The sequence below is a fragment of the Carex rostrata genome, chromosome 3 (assembly GCF_964058835.1).
Source record: "Carex rostrata chromosome 3, lpCarRost1.2, whole genome shotgun sequence".
NCBI lineage: Eukaryota > Viridiplantae > Streptophyta > Magnoliopsida > Poales > Cyperaceae > Carex > Carex rostrata.
Genome location: NC_135920.1, coordinates 1,273,294 through 1,295,617, shown reverse-complemented (window position 1 = coordinate 1,295,617; position 22,324 = coordinate 1,273,294). Strand labels below are relative to the sequence as shown.

Genomic DNA, 22,324 nt, shown 5'->3' with positions numbered 1-22,324 from the left:
AGTTGCAGTCACTCAAATAGCACTTGTTATTAACTAGTTGCACAATTTACAGAAACATAACAAAGGAGAGAGATGATTTGGACCTGATAGAGCATCTCAAGGACTTCACTGCATTTTGGAGCCTGATTTTTAGTTATTGTCAAGCTGTGATCGCAAAGTTCCATCTGAATGAATAGTTGCTCATTCTCAAACCAGGAGGTGTAATATGCAACTATGTTCTCATGAAACCCTGGATGGTGCAACAAATTTATATTATTTCAAAAATATATTTTATTAACATAAGTTATGGTCCATAAAGTTTAAATACATTAAATTGGTCCCTGAAGTTGGCCACAGTATGCTAATCTAGAATTTAACAGAAGAACAAAAGGAGACAGATAGTTAATTAAAAAACCGACCTTACAATTTCAGGGACAAAATTGGAAATCAAGTGAACTTAAAGGTTCACTAGTCACTGCAAAATGTCAAAGGATTAAAGTACCTAGTGCAGCCAAAGCTTGAACTTCGGGTGGGGACGGGTTGTATTAACCCGGCTAGTTTTTTTTTTTTTTTTTTGCGTCTGGAAGGGACGCCTTAACCCGTTCGCCTTTTTTTTTTTCGGGACGGGCCCTCTAAACCCGTCCGGATTTCTCTTTTTTTTTTTTACATCGAAGTGATTAAACGGAGGGGATTAACGGATAATTAGACTCGTCCGGTGGACGGATTTTCACAACCCGTCATACCTATATTTCGAAAAAAACCAACAATAATCTCCTTTTTCGATAATTTTTTTATTTTATTTCTATTAATAAAAAATTCGGTAAGTTCTCACGCCAAAACATTCTTCATATTCCCTGCCAAACTTTTCGTTGCTTATTGTATTGTTATGAGGATATTTTATTGTTACTACGTACTAGGGTATCCAATGTTGGAATAATAATGTTTACCGTTAATTAAATATGACTTGATTATTTTGGTTAATTTATTATTTTAAATTGAAACCATTATAGAATTTTTGCATACATATTTGTGGGTTATACGCATATTGATTGTAATTTTGATTGAACTCTCTAAAATATATTTTTATTATCAGTTTATATTTAATCCATTAATAATACTAGTATCATGTCCGTGCGTTGCAACGAAAACATATTATAAGATTGAATAGAATATGAAGAGACTTTTTTTGTTTGATATTCACACAAAATTAAGAAAAAATATATTTAAATGAAAATAAAAGGCACAAATGAAAAAAAAAATGAAAATCCAATTAATAAATAATAATAAAAAAACAACAACAAATGAAAAAAAGAAGATCAAATATAACAAGAAAAAATATTCTTTAAGTATCATTGCGATTTAATATCTAATTTTCTCCATAAGCAAAACATGTCATTAAACGATTTTCTCTACATATATATTTTTTGATGAGAATTATTTGAACAATGAAAATTTTTCTACATATCATTTGTCTACATTAAAATTTTAGATATTCTTCATTTTCTCTCCAGATCGGAAATATATGATTGTTTCCACTTTCATTGTTGAAATTACAGAGGAAGTGGAGAAATAAAACGAAGAAATAAGGAAATAATTTAATTGCATAAATTGGAGATAGTTGTAAAGAGAAATAAGGAAACAGATCGCTAGGGATTCATTCAATTTTAATTGTGACAAACCATGTAGCAGTCTATGTGGCGAGTGTGTTTTTAACTAAATTTAGATTTCTAATATAAAATATATATATTTAATTAAAAGAAGACAAATTATGTGATTGGAGGGCTGATATTCAATTTGAAAATTCATCTTTCAAACTCAGTCGTTGGCGAATCAGAACAACTACATGCATAATATAAGAATGGAGATTATAACTAAAATAGATAAACTTTACTAGAGATAGCACAAAGATAATCAAACATTAAAAATAATTAAAAATAGAAGTTCATTCATCTATACATATTTACCAGGGTTATAAATAGCTATCTATATAGCTTTTTTGAACCATAAAGGCTAAGTTATATGATAAAAGTGCGCTAATTCAGCTACGACTACTATAGCTGTAATAGCTTATCGCTATTGCGAAACTGCTATGCTACATGAGTATTTTTTTTTAAATTACATGGACTTCTGTGCTTCTGTTCCTATTTGTCATGTTACATGGTCCGCTATGCTAGGTATGTGATGACTCAAATTGAGACTACTAACTTTTAAATATTTATAAACCTTAATTTCAACTTACGTTCAGATGACAAGTCATGATCCTACCTATAGTATAATTGGAGTGTCGATCGACATGGATAGTCTATTAAGTTTTAAACATTTTTTTGCTAGTATAGGTTATTCGGTTTTTTAAAAGGTTTGGTAGTGACAAATGCAATCAAGGTATTATAGCTAAAATAAGGTTAAACAGTAGATAGAGAGCATCTAGGGTTCAGGTTTCTTGTCCTTCTGAATCATGCAAAATATAAGTTTTGACATTTATCTATGCTGCATGCGATACTGTCACATGGGTATAGAGTGTCCCTGAGTACCCTGTGCATGGCACTGTCATGGTGAACTGGGTGTTTGTTTATGCAATTTGAAAGGTTTTCTAATCTTTCGATAAACTTTTGGACTACCAAGACTAAAGTATTTCAGTATGAAAGTATATTTTTCCCCATACTACCCCCTAGTTCAAATATTTCAAAGACCCCACTAAAAATAGTGTTTCCTAGTGTTGTTCTAACTAAATCTGGTCTGTTTGTAGAGGAATTAAATATAGTTTAAGTACAATTTATATAATTCTACCAATGAGCTTTTTGGGTTCTAACTCTAGTCTTTGAATCGCTGTCAAACCTCGTTAACCTCAATCTCACCACTAATTCCTCACACAAATTCTCTGATAATACGGAACATTTGATAACTTTTAGGATAGAGAAAGTTTGTAATTGCTTTCATTACATTTACTGTTGTTTCTTTCGTTTCTTTATATATCACATAAAAGAAAAGAAAATCTTACCTTACAGCCAGGATTGCACAAGTGCTCCCATCAAGACAAGTACTCGACTCCGCCTTGGTAGGGAGGTGGTGGAGCCCTGTGCTCTGTGCTCTGGCTTCCAAATTTATATCACCACCTCAATGTTTGAGTTTGAATCCAGTACAGTTCGTGACACAAATCTTAAAGAGACCCCATGCATTACAGGTTTAGATCAAATTGGTCGGGATTTAAATCGGATGGTCTATATATATTCAACTCATACATTGAGATCTACATAAAGAAAGATTATTGATTTGGGGGAAATTCGGATGTCAAGTGCATACACATAAAGAAAAAATATGAAACAAAAATTTATCCCAGCACAATATATGTCTACGCCTGATAGCAGTGATTTATACTGTTACGGTAATAAATGGTGTATGATATAATTTTTATATATCGTGCGAGGATTCATTGACAACAAATTAGTTTGGTAACCTTAAAACCATACAAGATAATTTATAATTTTGAAATTCGACAAATAAAATATAATTAACACTTCAAACATAACAAAAATGAAAAATGATGAAATTGTTGCAAGTCATGAAATTAAAAAGGGTTTATATTTGACGATATTTATGGAATATCAAATGTTATTTAAATAGTATCAAAATTGATACTGTGATTAAGGAAAACAACATGTTAATATATTTTTTTTATTATTATAATTTTTTGACATAATTTGAGAAAGTGTTATCAATATTGTTAAGACAAGTCGCTGGGAAGTAATCATAACCATTCCTTTTCTAAAAGGCCGAAATATGCCTGAAAGCAATTATACGATGCAAAGGTTAAAATTAATAAATTGTACGTGCAACTTCATAACAGCTGCAAAAAATTGATTTTTTTGGTTACCTTTATTCATTTAAAATTTTCAAATTTTTCTCTCAATAAGTCTAAGTTGGGCTCATGAGCCAGCAACAAAAATAGGTTCCGATTTTAATTCGAACCCTGAATTTTCCCAAGCGCATTAATTTAGCCCTTCAAGCGTAATGTATCTAGGCTGGTTAACTTCTCAATGCAGATATTTTCTTCATAACCATATAAGGTGAAAATTCTTTTAAAAAAAAGAAAAATGTCCATGATTCCGGCATAATTATTTGATGTGAATTTATGAATTTAAATTAATTAGAAAAACCACATAATAACGAATTCACAGCTTCTTTAAATAAAAATAATGACTACACAGTGACTGAAACATGGGACTCAATAACAGAATGAGCCAGAGGAAACTAAAGAAACTATCAGCAAAGTTTAACATAAAATCCCTTTTTTTTCTCTTTGACATATATATATACAAAGTAGCAGAGTAGGTTCAAACTATATAAATAGATCAAAGCGAGTCAACATTCTCAACAAACATATCTAAGGATCAAAGATATCATCTTCAATGTCATCTGCAATGGATTGATTGATCCGCTTCCTAGAAATCCTTCTGTGTTTTTTCCTGTCCAGTTTTGGCTCTGCTTGCTTGATCCCCCCGCTTCTTGTCTTGTACCTGAAGAACAGAAAGCAAAACGAGGTGCAATGTTAATCCACGATCAAAGTAAAATATTTTGTTAGGTCCAAATGTTAGCCTTTATAATCCTTAAACTCCTTTATAGTCCACAATGTTTTTTATACAAGTGGTTTTTGAGATACCACCACCTGAAATTTCAAAGTTCAACACACTCCTACTTAGCAGCTATTTCCAACTTAACCCAAACTAACCCACAATTAAGCTCTAAGACCCTGATCAAGCTTTAATAAAATCAAACCTTCAATTATGCATATGACTCAGTTAGCCTTACCTGGTCTGATTTGGCCTAAAAAAAGAGAGGGAAAAAAAAACCATCTGCATTCCTCCCGAATTTTACTCTCATAAAGTACCACTAGATAATGAGGGTACCTTCCAAATTCGACCCATTAGTCTATGCAACAACACTCGCCATATATTGAAACCTTAAGCATGCCTTTATTATGGCTCAGCTTAGCCTCCACTCAGGTAACTCAGTCTCAACATCCTCCTATTGGATAGGAAAATAAAATAGAAAAAAGAGAGAGGAAAAAAAAATAGTGGAAATACACCTGAATTCACCCTCTCTCTTGGTTCCAAATGTGCGTATTTGGAACTCCTCTCGGACTTTGATCTCATCAAGTAACTGGAGATAATAAGGATACCTCTCCCAATCACCCTTTACAACACAACCCGGTTCGCCAAGGTGTAAACAGTCATTGAATGAACATCTACTGGGCGCACTCTCTTGCATCATCCGTCTTATCTGAAAACAAGATCATCAAATCATATGTAGGTTAAAAGGATAAGCCACAAGTCCAAGGTGCGTGTATCTAGTAATAAATTATTTTCCTATCAGAATCATTGGACTGTACATCTGATAAATAATGGTAAAAAAAAATTACGGCAATTTAGTTTCGCCTCAATGTGGCAATACACAAAACAAGTCAATAATATAACAAAAATCAAAAGCTGGTTGCTGAACCAATACCAGAATGTTGTAGAGGAAATCAGCAATCACCAAGATCAAACTGAAAATCAAGTAATTACCAACCTACAACAACATGTAGGGTTTCTCAACAGTTCTATGGGCAGGCTTGGCCCACCATTTCAAGTTGTTTTTAAAAAAGAATTTCATGGTTCTGTATCTTCCCAGGCTTCACTCTGGTAAATATCCCAAGGTTAGAAGTTTGAAAAGAGTTGCTCTGATTTAACATCGATAAATTGGCTTGATTAAAGAGCCTAATTTAGTTTTTTTGTACTTTCTCTAAATAGATAACAGAAATGGGTCATTTGAGAAGCAAATAAATGCGATAAAATAAAGCATGGAACCTCAGGAAAAGTATGTGCCAAATTGCGCTTGGTGACTTTGATAAGGCTTGGCTGGTTAAAGCCGGGTGTATCGGCAAGAAAACCGCCACCTGCTAAGGGGAGAAGAGAGACATGCCGAGTTGTGTGCTTCCCCTTGCCACTTTTTGTAGATACTGTACCTACTCTTTGCTCCCCAAACCACTTGCTATTCTGTTAAAAGTTCCAAACAAATGAAAGAGATGGTTTCCTATAAAAATTTAGCAATATTGACTCACAATAGCCCACAGTAACAAGTTGGTTATACTTCTTGGTAAAAAAAAACAGATAACAGGATTGTAGCCGTCTGGTCTGACAGTAACTGTAGGCAGTTAATACTAACGAACCGACCCTGGTTTCCTGTTATTTCTTCATCCCGTGCTTGATCTTTAGTTGCTTAGTCAAGACTTAAACACAAATGTACTGACTAAAGAAACTTTTAAAGGAAATGATAATCGGATCTGTGTAAGTAAAATGAGCCAGGGATGAAATACTTGTTCAAGGAGTTTGTTCATAATGTCCTCATCAGCATCATTCTGGCCGCCTCTCAACGCATTTATGAGGCTTGATTTGCCGACACCACTTGGCCCCATAAGGACAGTTGTTTTTCCTTTCAATTTCTCTCCAATAGCTGACAGTCCCACTTTCTTATCCACACTACAAAATAAGGGCTGATAGCCCCAGCTCTGGAGCCTCTCTTTCCAATCAAACAATGTCTGTAAACATGATAACCAAAAATAACAATAGTAAATAAGTGCATGTTATTAGATACTTCAATTCACTAGTTCAGGGAGACTTGAGTATATTTTAAATCATTGAACCTTTTGGCCAATAATTAAAATTCATTGGGTGCTATATTTAGCAAATGTGTAGAACTGTAGATTAAAAATTGTGACGGCACATAAAATTAAAAAACAGAATTCAAACCTCTTCAGGTATAAGCTCTGTCTTGTTCAGAACAAGATTGAGTGGAATGCCAGTGGACTCAGCCTCAACCAAGAATCTAGTGAGATTAAAGGGCTCCAGTTTGGGCTGATCAAGTGCGAAAAAAACCAAAAGGTGATCCACATTGGCCACTGGGGGGTCGATCACTTCAGTTACCCTTTCAAAAACATCCTCTATCATCCCCCTTTTATCTTTCCAATCGACTGACCCCACTATTACCTAGCATGGATTAAACTAAAATTAGTCTCAATTTAGTTATATCATACCATTATCCTCGATTACAGTTGCATCTGGTCGAGAATTATTTTGCACAATTCAGCACAAAAGGTCAAAAAATATATATTTTTTTAAAAAAACATGTGATTATGCATAACACTAGCTGACATCAACTGACACCAACTAATAAACCTTGGGTTTGTAGATTAATATAGAGTAAGAGGTTTATATTTGAATTTGGAGTTAACTAAGTATTTTTTAAATGTCCTAGCATACCATTTTCAGTTGGTATACCATAATTAGTAAAAAAAAAATGCACCAAATAAAGAACCAATGACTTCACATTTATTTATGGAACAATGCACTCGCTCTCACATCATCATTTACCTTATCCCCAACCAAAACCCTTCTCTTGATCTTCTTCAGCAAGTCGCGCACCACGCACAACAAATCAGTTCCGATTCTTGGATCCAACAGGTTGCTACCATCTGAGTTGGAGTTTTGCGGGTCAGGTCCAGGCTTCTCAACAATAACATGCATGAAGTTGGCTTGAGACGAAGCAACAAAACCAATGGCCTGATTAGGGAGGAGAGAGGTCTGATGGTTGGTCGAGAGAGCGGGTCCCGTAAGTGGGGAGGAGCGGATAAGATGGGAAGAATCGTTGAGGAGCGAAGTCTTGGCGCGCAAAGGATTGTTATCTGGGTGGGAGGTGGGGTTAGAAAGGGAGGAAATGGAGAGGCGGCGGAGGGCGAAGGTGAGAGGTGGATGGAGGCGGAGGAGGAGGAGATTGGAGGCAGCGGCGAGGGGTGGCATCGGGAGTTGTAATTACGCTTAGCGTTAGCGTTTGTGGAGTTGGTTTGCTGGGTGACACTGACAAAGTGACAGGGTGAGTCGTCTCTGGAAAGATGGAGATGAGCGCTAGCGACTAACGAGTGCTGACTGCTGACTGCTGAGTAAAAATTAATTTGCAATTGCCTGCGGAGGATACGGTTGGTCATAACATCAGGGATGTACAGAATCAGAAAGCTCGATCGGTAACGAGACACCTCGTTCTTAACAACTCGACAACTCGAGTTTAAGTTTGAATTGGATTCAGCTCGCTCGTTATAATTCGAACTCAGTTGATTATCAGTGTTCTATATCTCGATTTGACTTAGACTCAAGTTCCACTATAGCTGAGGTGAACAGTAAATAGTTGTCGAAATAACAAAATGTTCTCATTTTTTTTTCGACCGTTCAACAAATACACATTCTCATGACATATATAAATAGTTCAAGTGTTCAACACCTTAAAATTCAAATTGCTAGACTACTAGTAGATAATTAATGATCATGAGCCAACTCAAGTTACGAACAAGTTGAGTTCGAGTCAACAAACCAGCTCGGCTCAGTCATCTCAACTCGAGTCAACTCGACTCAAATATTTCCAAGTTAAATTTGAGTTACCCATAACTCGAGCTAACTTAGCTCATTAGCAACCCTAATTCATATTAATATTTTCAGTTGAAATTTGATCAAGGCTTAAATATTATGTTATTTATCATCATCATTATAATTAGATAAATATTATTAATTTTAATATTTTATAATAAATATTCAATCCAATCAAAATATATGAAGTTATAATAAATTTTGCAAGCATATGTTATTGTTTGTATTAACTTGACCATCGTTTGAAGTTATAAATTATAGAATTCCACAGACTTTCTTCAAGTACTATCCGTTAAAAAAAATATTCGTGTCAGTTCAGAACGACACATCCAAACGAGATATTGTTTGAAGTTAACGTTCGGATTTAAAAAAGAAATAATCTTATTTTCATAATAGCATCATTATTATATATTCACCTGCAATTCGAACATTTTTTTAATAAAAGTCGAAGGCAATTTAAATATCGAGTGAGTCTATAGTATCATGTATATCATGGGTTGGTCTGTAATATGGATCAATATTTTTATTTTCAAAATCCTAACGATTGATTGGAACCGTTCAATATAATCTCCATATGAATATGTACTTGCAGACCGAATTTTATATTTTTTTATTTTTTTTAACTATTTTTTAAGAAAGAAAATTATTTGATCTGAAAATTTGAGACCATCCAAAAACAATGATTTTCTACCAATCTCAAAAGATGTAATTTTTTTTTTTGAAATATAAAATTTGATCTGCAAGTACATATTAATACGGAGATCATGCTAAACAGTTCGGATCGATCGTTAAGATTTTGAAAAAAAAAATATTGATCGGTATTACAGATTAAATCGTGCTATGCATAGTACCATATACTCACTCTTTAATATGTAATATTTACAAAAAATGTTTTATTTGAGTTTCGCCAATTCTGAAATTAGATGAAATTGGAACATTAATTCAAAGATAGTGAACAGTCATATCTGTTGATTCAATCTTTTACTGTAATAGCACATGGTTAACAATACAATTTTAACACTGCTTTATTCGTTGTGTCCAACATAATTTTAATAAAACAATCCAAATAAGCTTTAAATAATAAAAATTAATATTTCTCAACATTATTCGAAATAGGATCCTTATTGTTATTTCTCAATATTAATATTTTTCAACATTGTGTTCTAGAATTAGAGGTAAAACTTCGTTAATGGAAGGGGAGAGGAAGAAGATCGGGTGAGTTTTTTTCCGATGCATAGTGATCTTACACTCCAATTTGGAGGTGAAAGATTTCGTCAAAAATCTACGAGATTCTCACCTCATCTCCTCTCCGCACAGTAACCGTTTCCCTTAGTTCCCTCTCTGATTCTTCTTTTCTGCAGGTAAAGTCGCATTTGACCAAACAGGCTGACATTTCCCGTCCGCACAATAATTTCTTTCTTTCCCTCCTTCCTGTACCCTTTGCTGACCCTAAGGGCGTGCTTCAATTAAAGGTACGCAGAGGGAAGGGAGAAGGAAAACACTGTGCGGAGGGGAAGAGATTGTCAAACTGTATCTGATCGACGGTCCTCCCCTACTCTAGAAAGAGATTTGAAGAGGTAGCGGAGGGTAGGCGGTACTGTGCGGAGGGGAAGAGAGGAGACTACTGTGCTTTGTTTTGGCCATATTTGTACCTCCGATTTGGGATGTAAAAAACACTTTTCTGAAGATAGACTACCTCTCCGTTGCCCCTTCCTTCCCTTCCCTTTAATGAGGCGTTACCCTCTGCGTTCTGGAGCACAGCCTAAATAGCACTATTATTACAAAGCATCGTTGATGATTACATAATCAATTCATAATTTATGCCTAAACCTGAGATTGCTTTAATCTAAATTCTAACGGTAAGTAACAAAGGTTGAAATTTCAACGGAAACATGTATGTATAATTTTGACAAGCATGAATCCAAATATCGAATCTAGCAACAATTTCCTTTCTTTTCATAGAAACCAGCATAGCATGCTTTCAATAATTCAAACCCATTGTCAACCGTCTCTCACTTCATTTTTGAAAAAGGAATAAAAACAACACTCGTCTCGTCTCCTCCCTCCCTCGCTTCATTCCAAAACCCTTCTAGTTCTAGGGTTTCTCTCTCAAATCCCATTCACACCAAAATGTCATCTCCATCAGCGCCCCCAGCCCCATCCCCAGCTCCGCAACCTTCTCTCGGCCACTCCATTATTCCAGCCTTAACGAAACTCCAAGAAATCCTATCCCAACTAGGGGAAGACAACTTCAGCATAGATCTACCCCAGGTGGTGGCCATCGGCTCTCAGGGAAGTGGGAAATCTAGCGTCGTCGAATCGCTGGTCGGGAGGGACTTCTTGCCACGTGGCGTCAAGACACGCCGCCCTGTTGTGATCCAGCTCGTCCGCAAAATTGCGGAGGAGGAGTGGGGCGAGTTTGATCACGTCATTGGGAAGAAATTTTACCATTTTGAAGATGTCAAGAAGGAGATTCAGGTGAGATTGATATTATCCTTGCTACTTCTTTGTCTTGTTTTGGTCCCTAAGTATACTTCATTTTCAGTAATCCCAAGTGTGCAAATCTATGCCCTTAAAGTACATAACTCTTCTAAGAACAAGTATAGTGATTGCCCTGATAGATGATATATATTTTTTAAACTGTATCCAGTCAATAAAATACATGCCATTCCTGCAAATTTATCTCCTAGATTGATTGTGAATGGTCAGGCCATCTTATAATTTGGCTCAGAGATCTTTTAATATGGTTCATAATAGTTTTTTTTGGGTATATGCTGAGGACATCAGCAGTAGCATTCCATCACCACTCAAGAGGTTGGAATGGTGATTCTGACCTTCATGTTTAGTTGTTTTAGCCAGAGTTGCTGATCTGCTGACCTCCAAAAACTATTTCAGTTGCAGCATTCCTTATATGCATGGACCCGTTCTGTTAAATTACTGAACGATGCATGCTTCTGGTCCTGTACACAACAATGGGTGCATGACCCTTTGTGGGTTCTATTAAAATTTTTTTCTTGGGTGCCCAGTGCTAAGTGACGGTAAAAATTCTAATGTTTTTTGAATATCTCTGTAGCTAGAAACAGATAGAGATGTGGGAGGCTACAACTACATATCTGAAAAAGAGATCCATTTGAAAATCTTCTCTCCAAATGTACCAGATATCACACTAGTTGACTTACCAGGTGTGAGTAAGGTACCAGTTGGAGATCAGCCGGGTGACATCCAATTGAAAACAAGGGACCTGATATTTTCTTATATCAAACAACCGAGATGTATTATCCTAGCTATATCTCCTGCAAATGAAGATCTGACGAATTCTGATGCACTGCAGTTGTCACGACTCGTGGACCCTGAAGGTTTGTTTTTGTCTTTCCTCGTGTATTGGTTGGTATTGCTACCACATTCAAATGGTTTACATCAAATTAGATTCTGTAGAGCAGATATTTTATTTTTTTGGTGTTTAGAAGCCAGGAGGCCCAGGACCCTGATCGAACACTGAAAAGACAATAAAGATCAGATATATACAGATTGATCAAACACATATTGCATTTCCTTTTGACACCACTCATAGATGAGTAGCATCAATTATCCCTGTCTTTGTTTTTTGTTTAATAAAAGTGGGATGAATCCCACTGATTTCATTTATCTCGGTCTTTGTTGTTTTTCAAGAACTTCTGAGTACACAGTTATTGATATCTCAATTGGATCATGGTTTAGTTCACAATGCAAACACTATATGGTATCCAAGGAAGGGAGGTGCAATATACTGTGTGAAAGTTTGCAATGTTTCCTTTTCTTTGTAATGTTCCATTAAATCTAACTTTGTCGGAAGGGAGAAAAGAGGGTTAACATATCATAACTATATCTGGTTTTCTGTGACAGGATCCAGGACCATCGGTGTGATCACAAAGGTATTGCTATTGCACATGAATTTTTTTTTTTATTAATTTTAATTGTAGTTTCATGTAAGGGAAGGGATATATTGACTATCATTTTTATATGACAACCACGGCAATCAACGAAACAGTTATCAAAACCAAAAAAGTAAAATGTTTGAAACATTCTCTATTGTTCGTGGAGAATGTGTTACTTTGTATTAGTTTGAAGAATGTTAGTGTGGAAGGACATATTCAAAAAACTTATTATGTTTTTAGAGTGCAAGGAATCAATTTCCTCTTCAAGAGTTACAAATTGAATATTTTGATATTTTATTATGCTGCATGTGAAAACTTACCTGTTTTAAAGTTGTCATATATAACCGAGTTCTATTTTGATGTGCTTCTCTCAAAAAATCTAGTTAGATATAATGGATAGAGGTACTGATGCCCGGAATTTCTTGCTTGGAAAAGTAGTACCACTTAAGCTCGGCTATTTTGGCGTGGTCAATCGAAGCCAGGAGGTTTGTTCTCATCTCAAGCTGGTGAAAGTGACCTTTATTATGCCAGATTAACCATAGCCATTCAGTGTAATTAAGCCATCTGTTGTTCAAGGAAGGCTCAATTTAGTTCAATTGAGCTTCATTCGATCCTCGCTCACAATTAAGCTTTAGTCATTCTCAAATATTGTCATTTGGACAAGTAGTATTAAACAAGTCAAGGAATGAAAAGAAAGACCTGGGGGATGAAACAAAGGAAGAAGATACTTGGTGAAAACTGTTTTGGTGCCATACAGTCAATGGCACACAGTGTTTATTGTTGGTCCCAAACCTGACCCGAGTTGTTCTTAATTACAAGAATGTAATCCATGTTAGTGACATAATTTCTCACTTAATTAATTTCAATTGTGACTGCTTAAAATTGTTAATTGTTTATTCTATTATGTGACATTTGGCAGGATCTGAAGTTTAATCGGAGTGTTAAAGATGCACTAGCCTTTGAACAGTCATTCTTCTCTACTATTCAGGTACAGATTGTTTGCATTGGCTGTTGTATGAATCAACTTGTCGATACATGTACTTGGCTAACTCCCAAACTGCAAGCGCACCCACCTACACGTATAATAAAATATATGGCCCAAACTGTTGGGTGAGAACGATGCCAATTAATTTGAAGTTAACTGCTGGTCATGAGTTGTAAACTGTGATGTTGATCTTTTATTGGCACAAAAAAAGGATAATCAAGCTATTGTTTAATACTACTAACAGGCATATAATGGACTGTCTCATTGCTGTGGAGTGCCCCAGTTGGCAAATAAGTTGAACCAGGTATGTGACAGTCTTGTCCTTTTAAACTGTGTCTAGACACAAGAGGCCACCCAAAGAGAACAACAAAAATGATTTTCAAACCAATAGGGTTCCAAAATTAATGTCCAACTACTGAATCTGTAACGGCACACAAATGATACATGAGTTAATTACGAATTGTACACCAACATAAAAATAACCACTCACAAGTACATCTAAATAAGATTGTGAAACTCCTGTAATATTATATTGATTTCATGCAGCATATAGTTTACAAATATCTCAATATCTCATATACTTGTTGATTAATTACTCTCTCAAGTTTCTCATTTATGCCCAACCTTTTAGGGTTTATTTGCAAATAGCAGACAGGAAGCAGAAAATAATTAAGTGCCCTTGGTTTAGATTTAGATTCACAAAGGATTCATAAGGGTTATTGCAAACCTGTAAATATAATCTAAGCCTATTTTTATTTCAATTTTGAGTTAAATGCAAACAACTCTAATTAAGGATAAGAGAGATTCTCAACTGATGCAGATGCCTAATATGTCAATATTCTTTTAATGAATGGGCTTTTGCCCACAAATGGAATTTCTGGCAAGCAAATATGTGGGATAGTGGGTACTACTTGCAGATGTTAAGACATTGAATGGTTTGACACCATTTGCAAAAGTGCCTTTATATTTGTATTTTAAGTCATGTCCTTACTATATCCCAGATTTTGGTGCAACATATAAAGGCTATTCTTCCAGCTCTGAAGTCCCGTGTAAATATGCAACTAGTATCTGTAGCCAAGGAACATGCTTCCTTTGGTGACACGGAAGATTCAAAGGATGGTCTTGCTGTGAAATTACTAAACATTCTGGCCCAATATTCTGAAGGTGATACCTTCACTTTCTTCTCCAACTTGTACTATTGTTCTTCTCATACTAATATACTATTAAAGGTTATTAATTTATGAAGTATAGAATAAGTTGCCTTTTTTGTTGCTCGCACCTTGCCATTCAGTTGTGTACTGGTAATTCAGGTGGTTAAACTACACAATATTAAAGACATCAGATGCAATCCTCTAAGATTATTTGACAATTTTGCCAATGTTTCTCAAATAAAAAAGGCATGAGATAGAAAAAAGAAAGTCTATAGATCATAGATGGCCTTTTTATCGAGTTCGGGTAACTGAACATTGTTTGATAATGCATCAAGGGTTGTAAATTTAGAACCTTGAAAATTTTAAATCATTCGATGAATGGTAAAACATTTACGAAATTTCTTCATTTTTTTCTATATATGATATATGTCCTGGTATTTGCTAGTTTGACAGGTTGGATTTGGTACTGATATTAGTAATTGATTGTCAAGTACTGTTTGGTGCTCTTGTAACAAGCTATTGCTTGCTGTTCTACAGTGTTGTATCTGACATAGGGTTCTTTTCTGTTCCAGCCTTTTGTTCTATGGTGGAAGGAAAAAATAGAGTATCCACCGATGAGCTTTCTGGAGGAGCACGAGTTCACTATATTTTCCAGTCTATTTTTGTTAAGAGATTAGAGGTCTGCACGATCACCCAATCTCCTTGAAATTTATTCTTGTAATGCACTTTGTTATCTCTTTCTTAGAGGTTTAGACCATAAGATTTTCTACTTTTTTCTTCTTTGGAAGTTCCGCCAGTATACTATGGTATATTATTTCTTTCAGCAGTCCTTTAGCATTTAGTCAATCACGAGGAAACCAACTGTGATTATGAGAGGAAAAATAAATACTGCCGTGCCAAACCACTATATATATCCTCTTCCCGTGGTATTTATAATATTCAAAGAGTTTTTTTTTTTCTTTCCATTTTTCTAAGTTCAACGTGCAATATTTTTTTTTTATTATTTATCATTATCATTATCATTAGTATTTGTATTATTATTAGTGTTATTTTTTTATTTGTATAGGAAGTTGATCCATGCGGTGACATAAGTGATCAAGACATTCGTATTGCCATACAAAATGCTGCAGGGCCTAGAACTGCCTTGTTTTTACCTGAGGTACTATTCCTAATCTAAACCTTGTGTTCTTCTAATTCATGAATCTTGTTAGTTTTAGTAAGAGGTACGTACTGTGACCCGCATCGCAGTCTAATAAGGTGCTATTGTTGCCAAGTCAGCACTAAACCTTGATTAACAGATTGATGGAGAACCTGATTTTATTCGCTTACAGCCTTGCACCAACATTCAGTCATGCACTTTTTTTTTCTCTAAATTCTACACGTTCCAGGATCAGTTTGACCTCCGGTGTGCCAATAAAGCAAAGCCAACCCATCCTAGAGTAAATACGAGATAAACTTAAGCATATCAAATGATGAACAAACTCTTGGCAGGCACCATTTGAAATTCTTGTCAGAAGGCAGATAAGATATTTGCTTGATCCAAGCCTACAATGTGCAAGATTTGTCTATGAAGAGCTGGTCAAGGTAAATTTACCCTTGTCTTGTAATCTTCTAGCCTTTTCTTTTCTTTTCTTTTCTTTTTCTGAGAAGAGGATCAACTTACAACTTTCTTGTGTGACATGCCATGAAAAAACACTTTTTATTGCATTGCTAATTTGATTTTCAAATTCTTAAAAGCAAACCCGAACCATTGAACTTATTCTCTGTGATGAGTATATGTTCATTTGGTAGATGAATTGATGACATTATCAAGTCACATAATAGCCAGCTGTTAACTTTTTGACGTGTTATCTTGTACTGAATGTACTCTAAATTGGACAATGCTTTTGATATAGAATAAGATTGATGGTTCCCTTTTGTCATTTGAATTTTTAAAAAAAAAAATTTTGATGCAAGTGTTTTCATGACGCATGACAAAAAGTTGTAAGTGCGTGCCTCCTCTTTTTTTTTTTCTACAAATACAGATTTACTCCTTTCATAATATCAAGCATTAGAAATACTCGACAGTTAATGTAGGAACCAAATATTAGTAGATGTTTTGAATGTACGTTATTAAGTTAACATTCACTTAAGTCATATGTTGAATGTCCTGAACGTTGAAAGTCCTCATGATTGTCGGTCACTTGTGGCTAGAAGGCCTAGGTTGAGATCAATTTCTTTTCTCGATTACTGATAGATACACAAGAGCAAAGCTAGGTTGTGATGTACTCACCAAGAGGGGTTGGTGAGCACAACTTCAAAAGTTTATCGGATTGTCTTCAAACGACGAATCCAAACCATTGAAATCCATCTACTTCATGAGTGATGCATGTACATGAATTTTTTTTGAAGTTTTGAATTCATTTAGTACAAGGTCAAGCGGTAAAAACAATGAACCTTTTATAAGTTGTTTTATGTATTCATTTTTCATCATTTTTTTGACCGCTTGACCTTATACGAAATGAATTCGGAACTTTCAAAATTTTGCATGTACATGCATCACTCATGAAGTAGATGGATTTGAACCGTTTGGATTCGTCGTTTGAAACCAATCCGATAGACTTTTGGAGTCGTGCTCACCAACTCCTAGCTTTGCTCGATACACAATATTTTTTTATTTAGGTCAGGGTTTACTCCTTAGTTTGCAATAAGAGGAATAAATAAACCAATCCGATAGACTTGGTGAGCACATTACACCCTAGCTTTGCTCGATACACAATATTTCTTATTTAGGTCAGGGTTTACTCCTTATTGTGCAATAAGAAGAATAAATAAATTCCCAATTGATCTGGTCTATTGTTTGGGACTAAAGGCTTGGTTGTTGTTGTATCTGGTCTATTGATCCTGGCTGTTGGTATAGATGAGCAATAGATGCTTAACAGAAGAATTGACTAAGTACCCAGCTCTGAGACGGCGCATGGATGAGGTAATTGGGAACTTTTTGAGAGAGCGCCTTAGTCCAGCTGAGAAGATGATAACACATATAATTGATATGCAGGTACTTACAATTTAACATGCTTTCAAAAAATGACTGAAAGGCTGATGTGTTCCTGATCTGATTTGCTACTTTGTCCGAATATTGTAATGTGTTAATTGTATTTAAGTTGAGTATACGTGGAAATGTTTTAACTTGTGTAAGGTTTGTGCCTCAACTGAAAAAAACAGTACACCTGGAGCTGGATGACACACTTGATCTATGTTGTTATGGGGATAAATCATAATTTTTGTTTTCTATTTATTCGTGTTTATTTAACAGTCTTTTGCTGAATGAACTCCTAGGAGAGTTGATGTTTGTTCAAATTCTTTAATTTGGTCTGTCAATTTAGATAATATGTTTATGTGGATCTGGCTCCATGTGCTATTTGGTATTCAATATGATTATTCCTTTTTGAAAAAACAGTTTGATCCCTTATTTCCAGAGTTGAATATTGCCTCAAGGTACCCTATATTGTGGAATTCAGCTTGTAAGACTTATTCTAGCACATATTCTAAACAAGGGAAAGGAAGCCCAAAAAAAAAGTAATTGAAATGATGTCAAAGAAATAAAGCATGATCGGCTTGTACTGGGCCTAAACTAAGTTCACTGGTACTAAATTTTGTGTGGTAATCCTGCATCCCAATTTAGTAAGCACTGGTTTCTCAGTTTCAAAGGTACAATTATCATTTTCTGATGCAAATTAAAATTTATCTGATGCAGATCGACTATATCAATACCTCACACCCATGTTTCGTGGGTGGCAATAAGGCCACTGAACTCGCAAAGCAGTGCTCTACTGGACCCAGTGTCTCTACACCAATGCCTGTCTCCAAGGTCCATTTTTTGTTTAAATTTGAATTTGGACCATCTTTTTCATGTCTAAAATCAAACCAAAAATTAGCAAAAGGGTTACTATTGAAGCAATGAGCAATAATCAAAGCCAAACAGTACCTGAATTACCAGCCTGTATACTAGCACAGACTGTCAATGGTTCAAGATAGCAAATTTCAATAGGGAAGTTGGTGAAAAACAGCATAAAAGAGGACATTAGCTGATATGTAACTTGGATAATTTAAATAAACACAGTGAAGAAACAAATAAGTTATGTTTCCTTGGTTAGTAAAAGAATTTTAGGTGTTTCTAGTAAAGTACTGCTGTCATCCATAACCAACACTATGCTGTATCTAGTCGACATTAAGTTTCTCTCTACTTGTCATCATCTGGTACTCTACACTTGATTCTTTGGGAAGTTCCTAAAAGCTATGTTATTTGTGCTGGAATTTGTAGTTTGAATTTCTCCATCATATTGATAGCCTCTTATTTGGTTAATCTTGTAAATTTGTTTTCTCAACTTGAAGGATGCTGTGAACTCTGAGAAGCTTCCTGAAACAGTAAAGGGTGTAAAACCACGTGCTATTTTCCCCAAAGGAGCTGATCAGGTTCTCAAATTTTTCTTGAAATATACCACTATCCCATCTGCTTATGTTTTTGCAGCACCATTTTAAAAATTGGTATAACCAAACAATAAAAAAATTAAATGTGGTTGCTATTGCACTTTTATTTGCGATGACTACATTTGTAAGTGCAAATTAGGTGTGCTAAGGAAACTTCTAATGTTTGCTATAGGGAATTAAACTACAAGGAGAATCTGACAGGACTGCAGCTCATGGTATGATTACTATTTCTTTCTACCTCTTGATATTTCAATTGATCTTGTCATCGCACCTATGCATGACCTAGTTAGTGGATGACCTATACCAACTTTTATGGCACAACTTCCCAGTTGTATAATTAATCCAAAATTGACTCCACCAGTACTATTCTTTAGTTTAAGCTTCAATGGTGCACTTGAGCCTCAATTCAGCTAAAATCATCCTTGCAAATGACTAGATTGCCATTAGTCTACTAAAGTTAAGCCTTGAATTACCTTAAGCCGCATGGTTGAATATCTAGCTAGCCATGGGAAAAGAAATTAAAAACCTTATTTGGTCTAATAATAATCTGATTATCACTTGCCACCTAACTGGCTGCTCCATGCGGATTAAACCGGTATCGGACAATATGAATGAAATAGGGTAGGTCATCCATTGATGTGCAAATTTAAGAAATTGAAATTCACCAGAATTTATTGAAAAGCAGGTGCTGCCAGTGGGCACTTTTCAGAAAAAGGGAGTTCGTTGCTAAAGACCTATTTGTCAGTTGATGGTTTGGACAGTCCGTACCCATTTTTCCAGCTAATCGAGGTGAATATAAGATATTACAAGCAAAATTTTGATGCATGATTTCATGTTTATTGTTATATATTTTTCGAGACATGCTGATAACATCTGAAGTATTAAAAACTTAACATTTTTGGAGAAATCTTCTTATTGGCCTGTCCATAGTTGCAACTTATGTTGCCAGCACCACCAATTTTGCTTCCTGAGTTATTTTCAAGATAATTCACTATTTATGATCCGAAATTATTGGTTGGGTCCTCAAAAGTCTATAACTTCAATCAGATGAGGACAAAAAGAACAAAGCCTGTGATCTGCTACCAACTCCTAGTAACTGGAACCTTTTCTGGTATATCCAGATACAAATTTGGTTAGGTTTTTAATCTACTGAGTTAACTTTGTGGATTTATAAATTTGCAAAGAAGACCTTGACTGTGTATTGTACTAACTTCTGATTGTGATGTTTTTATGACCCCAGCCTCCTATAGTCTTGAAGCCTTCAGAGAAACAGGCAGAGATTGAAACAGTGGCAATAGAAACCATGAAGCTTCTTCTAATATCATATTATAACATTGTCAGAAAGAGCGTACAGGATGCTATTCCGAAGGCCATCATGCACTTTTTGGTAATTATTATTATTATTTTTTTTTAATGATTTTCTTGCATAATATCTACTGCCAGTTCAACTGCCTTTGTACTGTACTGATTAGGCATTGTTTGTAGATTTGCTGCTAGTTATTGAAGTTACATTTGTGGATGAATTAAAGTAAATTAAGATGTGTCCAAAGTGGACCAATGCATTTCTTTTTGTGTGATTTACTTGTTTGATCTCATATTTATTATACATTCTATTTTAGTGTTCAAGGTTGGTGGTGCTTGTTTGGTGCCTCTAACCTGACTTCATTTTTCAGTTTAATTTGTGTTTATGTGGGCTTTGGTATCTTATTGGGTAGTTTTTTAATTGTAATTTTGAAAAATTATCTGATTGAGTCTAATTTTAGTCCTTTGGTTATATTGAATAAAGGTGAATCATACAAAGCGAGAGATTCACAACGTTTTGATAAGGAAGCTGTACAGGTAATTTCTAATTCATCATTGAAACAGTATTATTTTTGTTAAATTGTAATAATTTTACCATTTGTATTTATGGTGGTATCACTTCTCTTGGGGGAATGCGCAGAGATAACCTTCTAGAAGAGATGCTGAGAGAACCTAACGATATAGCGCTAAAAAAGAAGCATATTAGTGAAACACTGAGTGTCCTAGAACGAGCTCAAAGGGTAATATTCTTCTAGACTTTACAATTGATCATCTTTCATTATTTTGTTCATGTCAACCACTTTCAAACGTTTGATTTCTTCTAAATTTAATCCTGTGGTTCTGTGATTTAGATGCACAGATGAGTATATATAGTTACATGCTTACAATTTGCAACCCTGTTCATGTTAACTGTCAGCCTGTACGTTTATTGGCTTAACTGGGTCGGTACCTTTTTCAGGTGTTAGAGGAGTTGCACCTGGAATCAGATACAACTGAAAAAGATCGAAGATCAGCAAAGGATGCAGCTGGGCTTCCTAAAACTCGTGGCAGCCTTTCGTCGACATATTTTGCAACTGGAAATGAAAGCAATTTTGTTTCCAGTTTGAAGGCCTCACCGAAAACCAAGCACAAGCACAAAAAATCTACCCACTCTGAGTAAACCAACATACATGAAAGTTATCAAGCCATCAATTAATACAGTTTTTTTTGTTATGCTATTTGCAAGAACATGTATAGTTAATTCTTTCAATACAGCGAGAATATGCGGGAGAATGAGTCTCCGCCTGAATGATAAATTTTGCAGCTGGTTTAAATATACTCCGCTTCCATATTAAATAATTCAAATCAGATATGCCATCTATTTTTGGTGATTTTATTTTGTTTTCCCCCTTTCAGCCAAGCAGTTAGTGCTGAACATGACGATTCCTGTAAATTTGGGTTTCGAAGCCTTTTTTATTGTACTGTTGTTTATAATATGTTTTCCGGGATTTGTTTTTAGGCTGGTGTATATTTCTTGTAACATAAATAGTTATTGTGAGTTTGTCAGTTATGCTGCGGTGCTTGATTTTTTTAATGGAAAGAGTGGAAGGGGCTTCTACTAATAAAACAAGTTTATTTGGTTGCGTATCAAAAGTCATATAATTTAATTGTTATTTGACATTCTATCATGTCATGAAATTTAGAACATAAAATTTCATTATTTTTATAGATATACTTATATTTAAATATCTGATTTAAAGTGGAAGTTTTAATTATTGTGAAGATTCTCAAATCAGTCCATTATATTTGATACCAATTCAAAAAATTGTACTATTGAATTTGTACATGATTAACAATTTTGAAAATTTCCTATGGAGACCTAGAGGTTATGGACTTATGGTCGATGAATATCAAATTATTAATTGAAGGAAAACAAAAGAAAGGTGGTACTTGGTAGTAGGACTGCAAACGAATCAATCTAAATCGAACTTAAATTCAGTTCCAGCTTGAGTTTGAACCAATTTCAAACTGAGTTGGTTTGATTCGAATTTGGGTTTCAAACTGAAAAGAAGAGTTCGAATTTGATTTGAATCT

The 22,324-nt window shown here is 34.9% G+C and overlaps 2 protein-coding genes across 4 annotated transcripts; one reads left to right on the top strand and one right to left on the bottom strand.

The window, feature by feature from the left end:
* Positions 1–4,139: 4,139 nt before the first annotated feature.
* Positions 4,140–7,923, bottom strand: EMB1688 (Minichromosome maintenance (MCM2/3/5) family protein). Its single transcript, XM_078300264.1, has 6 exons — positions 7,386–7,923; positions 6,765–7,001; positions 6,332–6,553; positions 5,823–6,011; positions 5,063–5,256; positions 4,140–4,493 (listed from the first exon to the last, which is right to left on the bottom strand). Exons 1-6 carry the CDS (start codon positions 7,809–7,811, stop codon positions 4,361–4,363), a joined length of 1,401 nt encoding a protein of 466 aa, XP_078156390.1. The 5' UTR covers positions 7,812–7,923; the 3' UTR covers positions 4,140–4,360.
* A 2,525-nt stretch (positions 7,924–10,448) lies between these two features.
* Positions 10,449–21,623, top strand: LOC144552144 (dynamin-related protein 3A-like). Of its 3 annotated transcripts, none has more exons than XM_078300263.1 (19): positions 10,449–10,907; positions 11,503–11,785; positions 12,312–12,340; positions 12,727–12,828; positions 13,263–13,331; positions 13,573–13,632; positions 14,330–14,492; positions 15,052–15,158; positions 15,546–15,638; positions 15,971–16,063; positions 17,379–17,516; positions 18,216–18,329; positions 18,854–18,934; positions 19,122–19,164; positions 19,632–19,738; positions 20,190–20,336; positions 20,736–20,788; positions 20,892–20,991; positions 21,210–21,623. In XM_078300263.1, the coding sequence occupies exons 1-19, from the start codon at positions 10,560–10,562 to the stop codon at positions 21,408–21,410; spliced, it is 2,331 nt and encodes a 776-aa protein (XP_078156389.1). In that variant the 5' UTR covers positions 10,449–10,559; the 3' UTR covers positions 21,411–21,623. The 3 variants fall into 3 exon arrangements, with proteins under 3 accessions (XP_078156389.1, XP_078156387.1, XP_078156388.1); XM_078300261.1 differs by having other exon boundaries at positions 10,450–10,907; positions 19,635–19,738; XM_078300262.1 differs by lacking the exon at positions 12,727–12,828 and having other exon boundaries at positions 10,483–10,907.
* Positions 21,624–22,324: the final 701 nt, after the last annotated feature.